This window comes from Schistocerca serialis, chromosome 2, assembly GCF_023864345.2.
Source record: "Schistocerca serialis cubense isolate TAMUIC-IGC-003099 chromosome 2, iqSchSeri2.2, whole genome shotgun sequence".
In the NCBI taxonomy this organism is placed as follows: domain Eukaryota; kingdom Metazoa; phylum Arthropoda; class Insecta; order Orthoptera; family Acrididae; genus Schistocerca; species Schistocerca serialis.
The window spans coordinates 801,824,981-801,837,108 of record NC_064639.1 but is presented as its reverse complement, the minus strand read 5'-3'; the positions used below and the strand labels follow the sequence as shown (position 1 = coordinate 801,837,108).

Here is a 12,128-nt window from a genome sequence, read left to right as displayed (position 1 = left end):
GTTTGATGTGATCAGAAATGTCTTTGAGTTCAGAGAAGACTGACTAATATTTACTGGATTAAAAGGCAAAATTAAAGTCGTAATTAGTAAATGATAGAGAGAAACAGAAGTGCAGCCTTTGTGTATAAAGAATCAGACAGCAGAACATGACATAGAAGAGAAAGAACTGAAGGTCTGCTTGATTATTATGAGTATTTATGTATGATAATTACATAACTTAGCATAATAAAAATAAAATAATTAGAAAGTTACAATATGATTTAGAGATAAAGGAAGTAAGATTCAGAAATATTACATATTACAAGAAGAATGATTGATCAAATGAATAATTATTGCAAACTAATGTAAGCCAAATGAAAATTCAACATTTTTTTAAAAACTATGTTGATCTAGTTTGAGTGACTATTACACTCGAGAATTAGGACTAACAAAATTAATTAGGACTAACAAAATTACTAATTCTTCTTGTTTCAAAATCTCAATTACCAGCAACACTGAATCAAGTTGACTGATGATTTAATTCTGGCCAGGGATGGCAGAAATCTATAACAGCACAAATCTGATTACCTGTTGTTATATGCCACCTACTGCTTTATTCAATCTATAGCTGACTGGTACTGTTGCACTATGTATATATTTTACACCCACTGAACTCACAGTATTTCAAGAGCATGCTGATAAGTAAGGCCTCCAAACTTTTTGTGTGAAACCCTTAAAGCTTTTTAAATAAAAGAGACGTTATTAACACTTTACAGCTTTAATTTTTCATGTGTACATACTTATTTCTCAACATAGTCTCCCTGGCAATGAATACATTACTCCCAAAGATCAGTTTGTTGATACCATCACTGTAGAATGTCTGCCTTTGTTGACAGAGCCGCAACCTCACCTCTGCTTGCACTGCTTCATCACTATCAAACTGAAGTCCTCGACGGTGTTCCTTAACTTTTGGAAATGGATGAAAATTGGTTGGGGCCAAGCTGGGACTGTATTGGGGATGACAGTGAACCCAATGTGTCAGAGTGTTGCAGCTCTCATGTTTGATCTGCCATTGTCCTCCTGTTTCTCAAGCACCGACATAGTTACGTTACACACTGCCACGTTACACACTACGATTCGGAGCCCTCTAGCAGCAGAGGGCTCTAAATATATAGAAATGAAGAATAAAGATGTAGAATATTAATAACATTTGTTTTATTTGAAAAGCTTTGAGGGTTTTCACATAAAAAAATTCAGACGCAATACTTTTCAGCACATCCTCATATATTATACTTTTATTTTGATTTTGAAATATATGACCAAATAAAATTTTAATCAACAAAATAAAAAAGAACAGAAAGAATGAATGAAAGTGTTCTTGTGGTAATGTTCTTAAACAAATTAATCAGATAGTATAACAGGCTACCTCTAGTTTAGCACAATACTCTTCCCACTAATGTCATGCAGCTTTTTGTTTTTACATAAGTGTAATAATAATAATAATAATAATAATGAGATTCTGTTTTGGTTGATAATTTCAAATCTTTTCTTCCTCAGAAGTAAAATAACTGTGTTAGATACCACAATATCAACCTGCATATCAATGTAGCTGAAGGGCAAAAGCTGAAGAGATGTTGTGGACACAAGTAGACCTGTAAAATACAGTACAACAAAGTTCACATTTTCACTTGAGGGAAGTGATTCAATGAAATGTGAAATATATCATATGACATTATCTCAGTTCACCTGCAGCAGCCTGCAAAATACACTCATTATGAATATTCAAATCAAAAGATACCTCTCCAAAAACATAACAACAACAAAGGAAGAAAGGTAACTGAGAAAGGAATATTTAAACTTACCGATGCAATGCCCTGTATAGATCTCAGCACAATTATCAGCGAGTAGTGTACAGATGCAGCTGCCGGTATGAGCAGTGAGCAGACAGCAGTTGTAAGCTGTGACATTCCAAATACCGTCTTTGTGCCAAAGTGTTGTGTCAGCACACCACCCACCACTTGTGAGAGGATGTAGCACCAGTAGAATGATCCTAAGATTGCTGACTGTGTTCGCAGATCCCAGTCAAACTCACCTTCATCCTGTGAATGTTACATCATTCTCAATTAATTAAATGTTTTGAGAGACAGTAACAAGATGAGGTTGGAGTCACCAATACTGCCACTGCCAACAAAAACAATGGAAGCTGTGTCAGAGAGTATCTGTAACTTCACTCTTGCCATAATTTGTGTATATGGTGAGGATATCAAGTGTCTACAAGCCAAGAGATCAGCTTATTATGAAAATAAATCACATCAGATTTAAAAATTGCAGCGCATTTAATCCATGCCATAAGGCAGGAGTGGGTTACTGCTAGAGTAATTTGTGCCTGATATGTTCTCATGATGTGGTAGATTGCTGTAGAAGTAGTTCAATATACTGTTTTTGAATACTCCATTTAACTGTTGCATTTAACCATCAATAAAATACTGTATTAGGGAAATACAGCCAAACGTCCATAAGTTTCCATTCATGAAGCCAAATCACACCAAACCAAGCTTCTTATTCACTCTGGTGTGGCTAAGTGTGGTTTCAATGTCAGTGATACTAGTAGACTCACACAATATGCTTTAAGTTGTTTTAAACTCACATATGGCATTTCAAGCACAGCTGTGTTATAAAGACTATGAAATGTACTGCAAATGGAAATTAGCACTAAAATCATATGGCTAAATCATGTGTTAGAAAAATATATCCATATATTGCTGTTGTAAATGTGATTATATATTATACACAATAAGAACACATCACACACAAGTGCAAATATTCTAAATATTGTAAACATAGTAAATGAATACTCTTAAGTCAGCTAGGACCAACTCAATACCAGCAACAAAAAAAGAGGATGGAAAACGGTGAGAATATTGCACGTATTTAGGACCCAGGGAATGTATAGGTCTGCAACAATGCAGCACCCAAGGCTTGGCCACAGTGTCTCACATGACACAACCAAAGGATGTTGGGTAAATAAATTAATGGAGAATGAGATTGCCATAGTAAGAGTTGGGCGTCCCTGAGATGAGTATAGTTTGGTTCTATGTAGAGGTTTCCAGGGCATGCAAAGAACTCTGTCAATGGTCTTCTGGGCCTCCTGTGGTGTCATTTGAAACTTTTCTGGGCGTTAGTATTCAATTGAAGAGTACTGATAGGTCCTGCTAGGAGACAACATGAAGCAGAGAACTGCAGTTAGGGTAGTAGGGGACAGAATGAATGTTTCGGTCCAATTGGGGGGTAATTTTTTGGTAGCAATCCTCTGTTAATTTCCACAGCTAACAGTTAGGCAAACATGGTTTTGGCTGAGAAAAAAGACTTAACTAAGCCTTATTGATGTGAATAAATTCTGCTGTTTCCATGGATACTAGTTTTACCTTTCAGCATCTGTTGAATCACATTTTTCCAGCAATTTTTCTCAAGATTTCTATCTCAAGACTGGAGAATGTTGCAGAATAAAGGTTAAACAGAGACTGTGCACCTTATCATTAGTGGTTCAATGGTCAGATTTGCAGGTCTTCTGATGGCTGTTACATTGCAGTACGGGAACACTATCTCTCCTCAGTGATCTGAGCTATATTGTGGGTACTCTTTCCATTAAGAATGTTCAGTAAAATGATGTTTGCATTGTTTCGTTCAGTGAGCAAGAGGACTATGGATGGAAGAACCTCAGATGGATTAACCTAACAAACTGACACTTGGCATGGAAATGCAGAACAACTACAAGGCTTCCTGCGAGTGCTAGGCTACTGGTTATCTACTTACCGGAGGTGACTCTGCAGCAGTAGAGAGTGAGTCATTGGCAGTGGCCTCAGATGTGGCAGCTGGATCATAGCAGTATAGGGCATCTGCATTGCTGGCATTGGTGGTAGGTGGTGGGATGCGCACCATGGCCACAATGGCGATGTTGATGTCAGTGCGCATCATGAAGCTCACCAGGAAACCAGAGAATGACAGGAAGTATAGCACCACACGTGCTGGAACCATGTCTGCAATGGAACACAATGTGCCCTGTCAGCTTGTTTCATCCATTAATAAGCTGTAAGGTCGTGCTCACTTTTCAGCACACTAAATAGATCACAACTTAAAATGAAGAAATGAAAAGAAGTACATTAATGGAAAGTATTCAGCACACATTCAGTTTCCTGTCAGGGAAAAATATGTGAATATGTTATGGGTTAGATATGTTGAAAGTTGCCTGTCTTCAATAGCTGAGTGTTCAGCTTGGTTGAGTGCCATACGGAGACCCCAGGTTCAATTCCCAGTACTGTCAGTGAATCAACAGACTTTACTGACCTGATTCAAGCATTTGGTTTCAAGCCAAAATTCACAAAGGTCATGAGAGAGACTAAACAAACAGCAACCTGACTAGATAATATTATGACAAATCATTCATCTGGTGATGCAAAAAATTCTGCACTGATTTAGATAATTTTGATCAGTCTGCACTGTTTTTTGAGCTAACAAAAATAAACAAATCAGCCATTAGAAAAACATAACACATCCTAAGGAAAATATGTCTTTTATTATAGGCTTGAAGGAAACAGGCAGTGGATCAGTGCACTACAAGCTCCAAAAATTATGACAGAGTTCTTGAAAGTTTTTTTGTATATTTATAATGAAATATTTCCCCATAAAGAAATTACAAGCAGACTGAAATCGATAACTGCTGGTGTAACATTCAGAAATATCGGAATATTGCTATGAGTTTTTAGTAAATGTATCAAAATCAGATTTTGATGGAAGTAGTCTGAGTGACACTGTCCCCAAATATTTCTTGAATTCAGTTCCCATATTTATCATCACAGAAGACTCATTTCTGCCAGGGAGTCACTATATGACTATCGCAGTTAAAAGGATGTATGCCACATTTCTAAAACCCTTTCAGTAAATTTGTAGAACTCCCCATTCACCTAACTACAACACCTTCGTCAGTAGGCTAATAAATGTATCCTTTGGAAGACAGATCTCCCTTCCTCCTTCTGGAGTCATCCTCTACTGAGAAACAATATATCTCCGGTTCTTCAGTGAAGAAAAATACGGCACATCTAGAGACAGGAGATAAGCAGCATTTGATGGCAGGCAGATGAACTTAATGATGGTTTGCTAACACAGCTCCACAGTTTTCAGTTTTCACTGAGATGAGACCTGACATTATCTCCAAAACGCTCCTCCCTTCTTTCTTTCTTTAAGGCAAAGGGGAGGAAGGGATATTGAAACCAACCATACACTCTATTCTATCCATCCTTTCTCAGACAAATTCAATTGTGTTTGGATATGAATTTGAATGTAGTCAGTCCATTTTTGTTTACCTTTAAAAATAACACATGGAGGAAGGAAATCTGCTCCTGCATTCCCACAGAACATGGCCCTAAAGATTGATTTAGAGGCATTCTCAGGATACTGGCCTGTCCAGTGAAACAAGAGCTTTCCTTTTGTTGGCATGTCATGAAATTTAGTTTTGTCAAAACTGAAAATATTTAGAGTCAAGAATGTCTTCAATCTCATCTTTGCATTACTCAAAAAAATACTGATTACATTCTAATCTACAGCAGCCAATTCCTTGAAGTATTGACTGTAAACTTGTGAGAAAATTCAGAACTATGTCTCTCTAAAAACGCCTTTCCCCATTGCTACTCAGGCATGTTATCTTTAAAGCAGACTACTTTTATTATACTATAAATATCGTGAGCTTTCCAACTTTACAACTTATTCAGTTGGTTCACAAAGTTTTGCATTGGAATGCTATATTTTCTTGCGTCATCCCTCTGGCCACCTCGCCCTGTAGTAATTTCCACCAATGTTTTCTGCAGTGTTACGTGTTAATAATGGGTTTTTGTACCATATTTCTGGGAACCACACCTGGTTTGAGAGGTTTCTGCTGTATCATGGTCTATAGTAGAAGAAAAACATAGTAAGCATAGTGTATCGCAATCATTTAACTTCACTAATATTGAGGTTTATTTATTACTGAGCCTGCAGTAAATTTTGATTAACACACAAATGAGTGACGTCAGAAGTTATACAATCGTCTGTAACAAATTTCTTTAATTACTGAAATACGATTTTTCGAATTTTTGCTCATGTAAATGCTATGTTCAAGCACCAAGATCACGTAATCAAGCAATCCTGGGCCATTTTCTCAATTCTAATGTTACAATACGTTGACTATTATTGTAGTTTCAATATGGTAGACAATGTACTACGATCCTGGTAACTTCTTAGTGGGGAAATGTTACCCTAAAATGTGCTCTACTCTGCAACTAGCTAGACTATATCACTGTGGTCATTGTGATCCCTTGTGAAACAATTTCAAATCTAATTGCTTCACTGTAAACTCAAAAAATTATTAAATCGTTTAAGAATCAAACGTTGCGAAGGAGGTTATCATTTTTTCTCACAAATCGAAATTACAATTGGTATTATCAGAAGTTGTCTTCACGGCCTACACAAACTAAGAATAACAAGCTTTCAGGAAAGTGAAAAGACATCGAAATATGAACGAGAAAACAGAGGCGTACTAGAACTATTACTTTTAGTACAAAATTATGCCAGCAGGTGGAACACAATCCATTTGAAACAAAAGTAGTACGCGTACAAGGTAATCTGACTGGTAAAAAGTTGCTTGATGAATTGTAGAAATGTAAAGTCACTTCAGCATTTGTACACTATTCTCCTGAAACACAGTGCTGTCTGCTAGCTAACATTGGATCTGTCTTAGAAATAACCATTCCAGCAGATGTCGCTCGATTTCCATAAACTCAGCTACACCCAAAAGCACTTTGCCAGGAATCATCCTACTGGCTGCGTGGAGTTTACGACTGTGGCGTTACCGACCTGACTGTAGCTACCACAGGTACCGTTGCACTTCCGACCAACCGATTTTGCACAGTGGTATTTCCGATCAGAGCCAAGTGGCCAGTCGCTCCTCAAAAGCAGAAGTGTTGTCACCGACAGTCAGCCGGTGCCCTCGTTCCAGCCTTCATTGCCGTGCAGTTAGTTTCGTAAGGTACGGTACTTGAGTTCTATACAGTGTAATGGAAATAATTACAATACTGTAACGAAAGGAAAGCCGTGTCTTTCAAAGATGGTCACCGCTACGAGTTGAACAGAAAATGTGATGAATATAGGAACTGCTTTTGTGTGCATTCCAAACGAAGCAAGTGCCAAGACCATCTAAAAATTGTAAACGGTGGGATCATGGCTGAACAGAACAAGTCTTGCTCACCTGACGAAACAGATGTGCCGATTAAAAAACGAATGCGAAACTGCGGAAAAGAACCCGCGATAAAAAGACTGACTGTTTTCCAAATTTTTAAAGAAGAATTCAAGATCTGAAAGATAAAGGTTTAGATTTCGTCGAAATGTGCCAAATTATGAGAACCCCAAGACTGGATTGTGCAGAACAAGAAGAGGAACTATTGGGACGGTCCAGAACCCTGGCTCTAGTTCTCAGATGCAACTGAGAGAAGATTATTTGAAATTAACTGAAGGTAACAGCTTTTTGTAAACTGACGATGGATTGCTCCTGGCAAAAGAATCTTTGTGTTCGGTTGTTTAGAAACACAGAAAATCCTGTGTGAAAATGAAACTGTTCTTGTGGACAGTAATTTTGACAATTTTTTGATACAATTCAGACAAATGTACACAATACACATCGATATCGTAAGCTTTGCTCAGACATTATTCAAAATATGTGTGGAAGACTTTTTTCTGTACTGAAACTTGTTAAGCCACCACTACTACACTCCTGGAAATTGAAATAAGAACACCGTGAATTCATTGTCCCAGGAAGGGGAAACTTTATTGACACATTCCTGGGGTCAGATACATCACATGATCACACTGACAGAACCACAGGCACATAGACACAGGCAACAGAGCATGCACAATGTCGGCACTAGTACAGTGTATATCCACCTTTCGCAGCAATGCAGGCTGCTATTCTCCCATGGAGACGATCGTAGAGATGCTGGATGTAGTCCTGTGGAACGGCTTGCCATGCCATTTCCACCTGGCGCCTCAGTTGGACCAGCGTTCGTGCTGGACGTGCAGACCGCGTGAGATGACGCTTCATCCAGTCCCAAACATGCTCAACGGGGGACAGATCCGGAGATCTTGCTGGCCAGGGTAGTTGACTTACACCTTCTAGAGCACGTTGGGTGGCACGGGATACATGCGGACGTGCATTGTCCTGTTGGAACAGCAAGTTCCCTTGCCGGTCTAGGAATGGTAGAACGATGGGTTCGATGACGGTTTGGATGTACCGTGCACTATTCAGTGTCCCCTCGACGATCACCAGTGGTGTACGGCCAGTGTAGGAGATCGTTCCCCACACCATGATGCCGGGTGTTGGCCCTGTGTGCCTCGGTCGTATGCAGTCCTGATTGTGGCGCTCACCTGCACGGCGCCAAACACGCATACGACCATCATTGGCACCAAGGCAGAAGCGACTCTCATCGCTGAAGACGACACGTCTCCATTCGTCCCTCCATTCACGCCTGTCGCGACACCACTGGAGGCGGGCTGCACGATGTTGGGGCGTGAGCGGAAGACGGCCTAACGGTGTGCGGGAGCGTAGCCCAGCTTCATGGAGACGGTTGCGAATGGTCCTCGCCGATACCCCAGGAGCAACAGTGTCCCTAATTTGCTGGGAAGTGGCGGTGCGGTCCCTTACGGCACTGCGTAGGATCCTATGGTCTTGGCGTGCATCCGTGCGTCGCTGCGGTCCGGTCCCAGGTCGACGGGCACGTGCACCTTCCGCCGACCACTGGCGACAACATCGATGTACTGTGGAGACCTCACGCCCCACGTGTTGAGCAATTCGGCGGTACGTCCACCCGGCCTCCCGCATGCCCACTATACGCCCTCGCTCAAAGTCCGTCAACTGCACATACGGTTCACGTCCACGCTGTCGCGGCATGCTACCAGTGTTAAAGACTGCGATGGAGCTCCGTATGCCACGGCAAATTGGCTGACACTGACGGCGGCGGTGCACAAATGCTGCGCAGCTAGCGCCATTCGACGGCCAACACCGCGGTTCCTGGTGTGTCCGCTGTGCCGTGCCTGTGATCATTGCTTGTACAGCCCTCTCGCAGTGTCCGGAGCAAGTATGGTGGGTCTGACACACCCGTGTCAAGGTGTTCTTTTTTCCATTTCCAGGAGTGTATTTCATTGCCTGTTGTAGCTGATTACAGTTAATCAATATTTGCAATGATTCTGTTCCTTCCAAAACATTTTATTAGTAACGAAGAGGTTTTAATATGTGAACACTTTTGTACGATACAGTAATTTTATTCCACTTTAAATTCAAGTGACACGTCCGTATTGGTTCAGATTGCTTTCACTCATGTATCACCTGCTTGCATGAGTTTACCATTGCCGGTTCATTACTGTACGATCGCCTTTTCATTACATAACGCCTCTCGCGGATACGAAATTTAAATGTGAGCTTTAAAATTCTTTTCACAGAATATTTCATCTTTGTACACTCGCGATCTTCTCTGTAAGCATACTCCAGCCCTGCTGAGGTATAACAATAATTCATCTTTATTTCTTTTACGTGCGATGCAAGAAGCACGAGCTCTCGTGACGAGCCCTGTAGGCTTGCTCAGACTCCCTTACTCCGCGCCAAAAGATGTCCAGGAGACAGTGTCTTCCTCCCTCAGCGATGGGGCATCCCCGTCAGCGATGTGTCTCCGCTGTAACAAAGTAGCATGAGGGTAGAGTCGATCCTTCCAGTATAGGATCGATATCTATACCCTTCGAAACTCTCATTCCGGTTACAATTTTCAATAAAAACAATGTCTGTGGAAAAAGATAGAAGAACTGGGATCAACGGAGAAATAACGGGATAGAGAACAAGTTTAACTGTTTCGCTGCATCTTTGCTGGCGTGGCACATCTACATTACTAACAGACTAAGACTCTTCATGGTTCATAATCCTACTTGCAGGTGGCCTATCTAACGGCTTCCAAGGGGCACCAAACCTTCCACCGAATTTTAAAATTTAAAATGCCGTTATAATCTACTCGTTAAAAGATACGATCTTACGTTACAGGTTTAACACAGTAAGACAAGTATTGCAGTTATGAACTGTATATGTCTTCAGGCAGCGTAGCTCACTATGCGCAAATTACCCCTGATATATCCATCCAATATTTGAGAATGAGAGCACTTAGCGACATCCAACAAACTTTAACCACAATTCGAAACCTTTATGAAACGTTTTATCGCAGACACCCCCCACAAAATGATGACAGAACGAGAAAGTTTATCACTTACTAAATTTATAGTGATCTTGCAGTAAAACTTCAGTATCAGGTATAATTTTTTAAATTTATTCCTTCTTTACAACATACACTATTCGCAATACATTTTGCAGACGGTGTGCACACAATACCAGTGAATGTACTTGCAAAATTATATCAATGTACGATCCGCAGTTCAGGAGATATGGCACCAGATGTGTGAAAAACTACCTTTTACTTAAAATGGAGCGGTGAGCTATGCGTGGGTTTATATCAACACCTGCCACTCATTAAACTATTCTGTACTTCGTATCGTAGCGATGGGTTCGCCGGCATCTTGCTTTAGGCAGCGTACCCACACGCAGAGAGGATTTAACCACAAGCACGCTTTCTGCTAAGGGGGGATGTTTGCTGGCTCTTCCACATGGTAACCAGGGCTCTTCATTGGCACCGAGCGGAGCAGCGCAGTGGTTAGCACACTGGACTCGCATTCGGGAGGACGAGCGTTCAAACCCTCGTGGGGCCATTCTCATTTAGGTTTTCTGTGATTTCCCTAAGTCGCTTAAGGCAAATGCCAGGATGGTTTTTTCAAAAGGGCTCGGCCGCTTTCCTCCCCCATCCTTCCCTAATCCGAGCATGTAAAAATTGGAAATTTGTGGTAAGGTATTATGGGATGGAGGTCATCGGTCCCTAAACTTACTCACTACTTAATCAAAGTAACTTAAGCTAAGAACAACACCCATGCCCGAGGGAGGACTCGAACCTCCGACGGGGGGAGCCGCCCGGACCGTGACAAGACGCCTTCTCAAATGACCTCGCTGTGGACGGATTTTAAACACAAATCTCCTCCTAATTGTTCATGTTATGGGTAGTGATTCGTAACTATGATAAATCTGCCTATGACATTTGAAAACGTAGTGCTTTCTGCTGCATTCGTGGTCGCGAGTTTGTACGTTCAGAGTCGAGATGTTTCCATTTCTGTTGCTTTGGCTGCTGGGTGCCTAACCGCCAGCGTTTACTAGACAGCCAAGGGTTGGCATAGAAAGAAGACTGTGACTTCCTTTTGTTACGTGTGACCAAAGTACTAGTTGTGATTCGTGAAAACACCTGTTCTAAGTGCGAGGCCTTGTTACAGAAATTTAATTTGGGTTCTCGCAGTTTAGCTTTGATCAGTCATATTTCTAGGCCCACTTGTAAAAAGTAATACCTTGCCAAACAAAATCTTTTACTATTTGGTGTAATCATGGTGGGTATAAAAAGAATTAATCATGTAGATAGTGTGTGTTCCCTTGTTAATGGCTCATGTGCTAAATTTGTCATGCAAAATTAGTAATTCTGAATCGTCTGTTTCCTTTTAAACATTTAAGTGTTAATTTGCTATTTTTAATTCAAGATTACAGAGCCGAAATATAAAAACTTAATTTGCTTGCACTTAACGCCTGAAAAGGTCTTATGAGATGTTTCGGGGTGAGATCTGTAATTATGAGCCGAATGAAGGGACCGAGCAAAGTTAGTGATAAGCTCAAGCCGGTCACCTTATGTCAGTGCCTGTTTATTAACCAAATGTATTTGTTTTCATCTCTGTGAATTGTGATTTAATACTGTTAATGCTTTTAGAGTTTACTTATGAAGTGAGCATTTTAATAACTCGTCTCTTTAACGGAAAATTGTTGTGAAACTTTTAAATTCTTTTAATATTGATTCCCTCACGGTTTATGGGATTTAAATCTCAAATATGCAAAATTTTAAAATTTCCTTAAAGGTAAAAAAATCTGAAGTGTCATTCTGTCTGTGGGGTGCATTAATAATTTTATAGAGGCTGTTGTACTGTCCATCTTGAAGAAAGGCAAA

General features: G+C 40.5%; 1 protein-coding gene across 2 annotated transcripts in view; it reads right to left on the bottom strand.

The window, feature by feature from the left end:
* The window catches only part of LOC126458043 (sialin-like), a 408,590-nt gene that overhangs the window by 44,717 nt on the left and 351,745 nt on the right, over positions 1-12,128 (bottom strand). For both annotated transcript variants that reach the window (XM_050094836.1, XM_050094837.1), the window contains 2 exons: positions 3,793-4,016; positions 1,842-2,078 (listed from right to left, as the gene is read on the bottom strand). In XM_050094836.1, the coding sequence (XP_049950793.1) occupies positions 1,842-2,078; positions 3,793-4,016 (461 nt within the window). The remainder of the gene's footprint in view (positions 1-1,841; positions 2,079-3,792; positions 4,017-12,128) is intronic.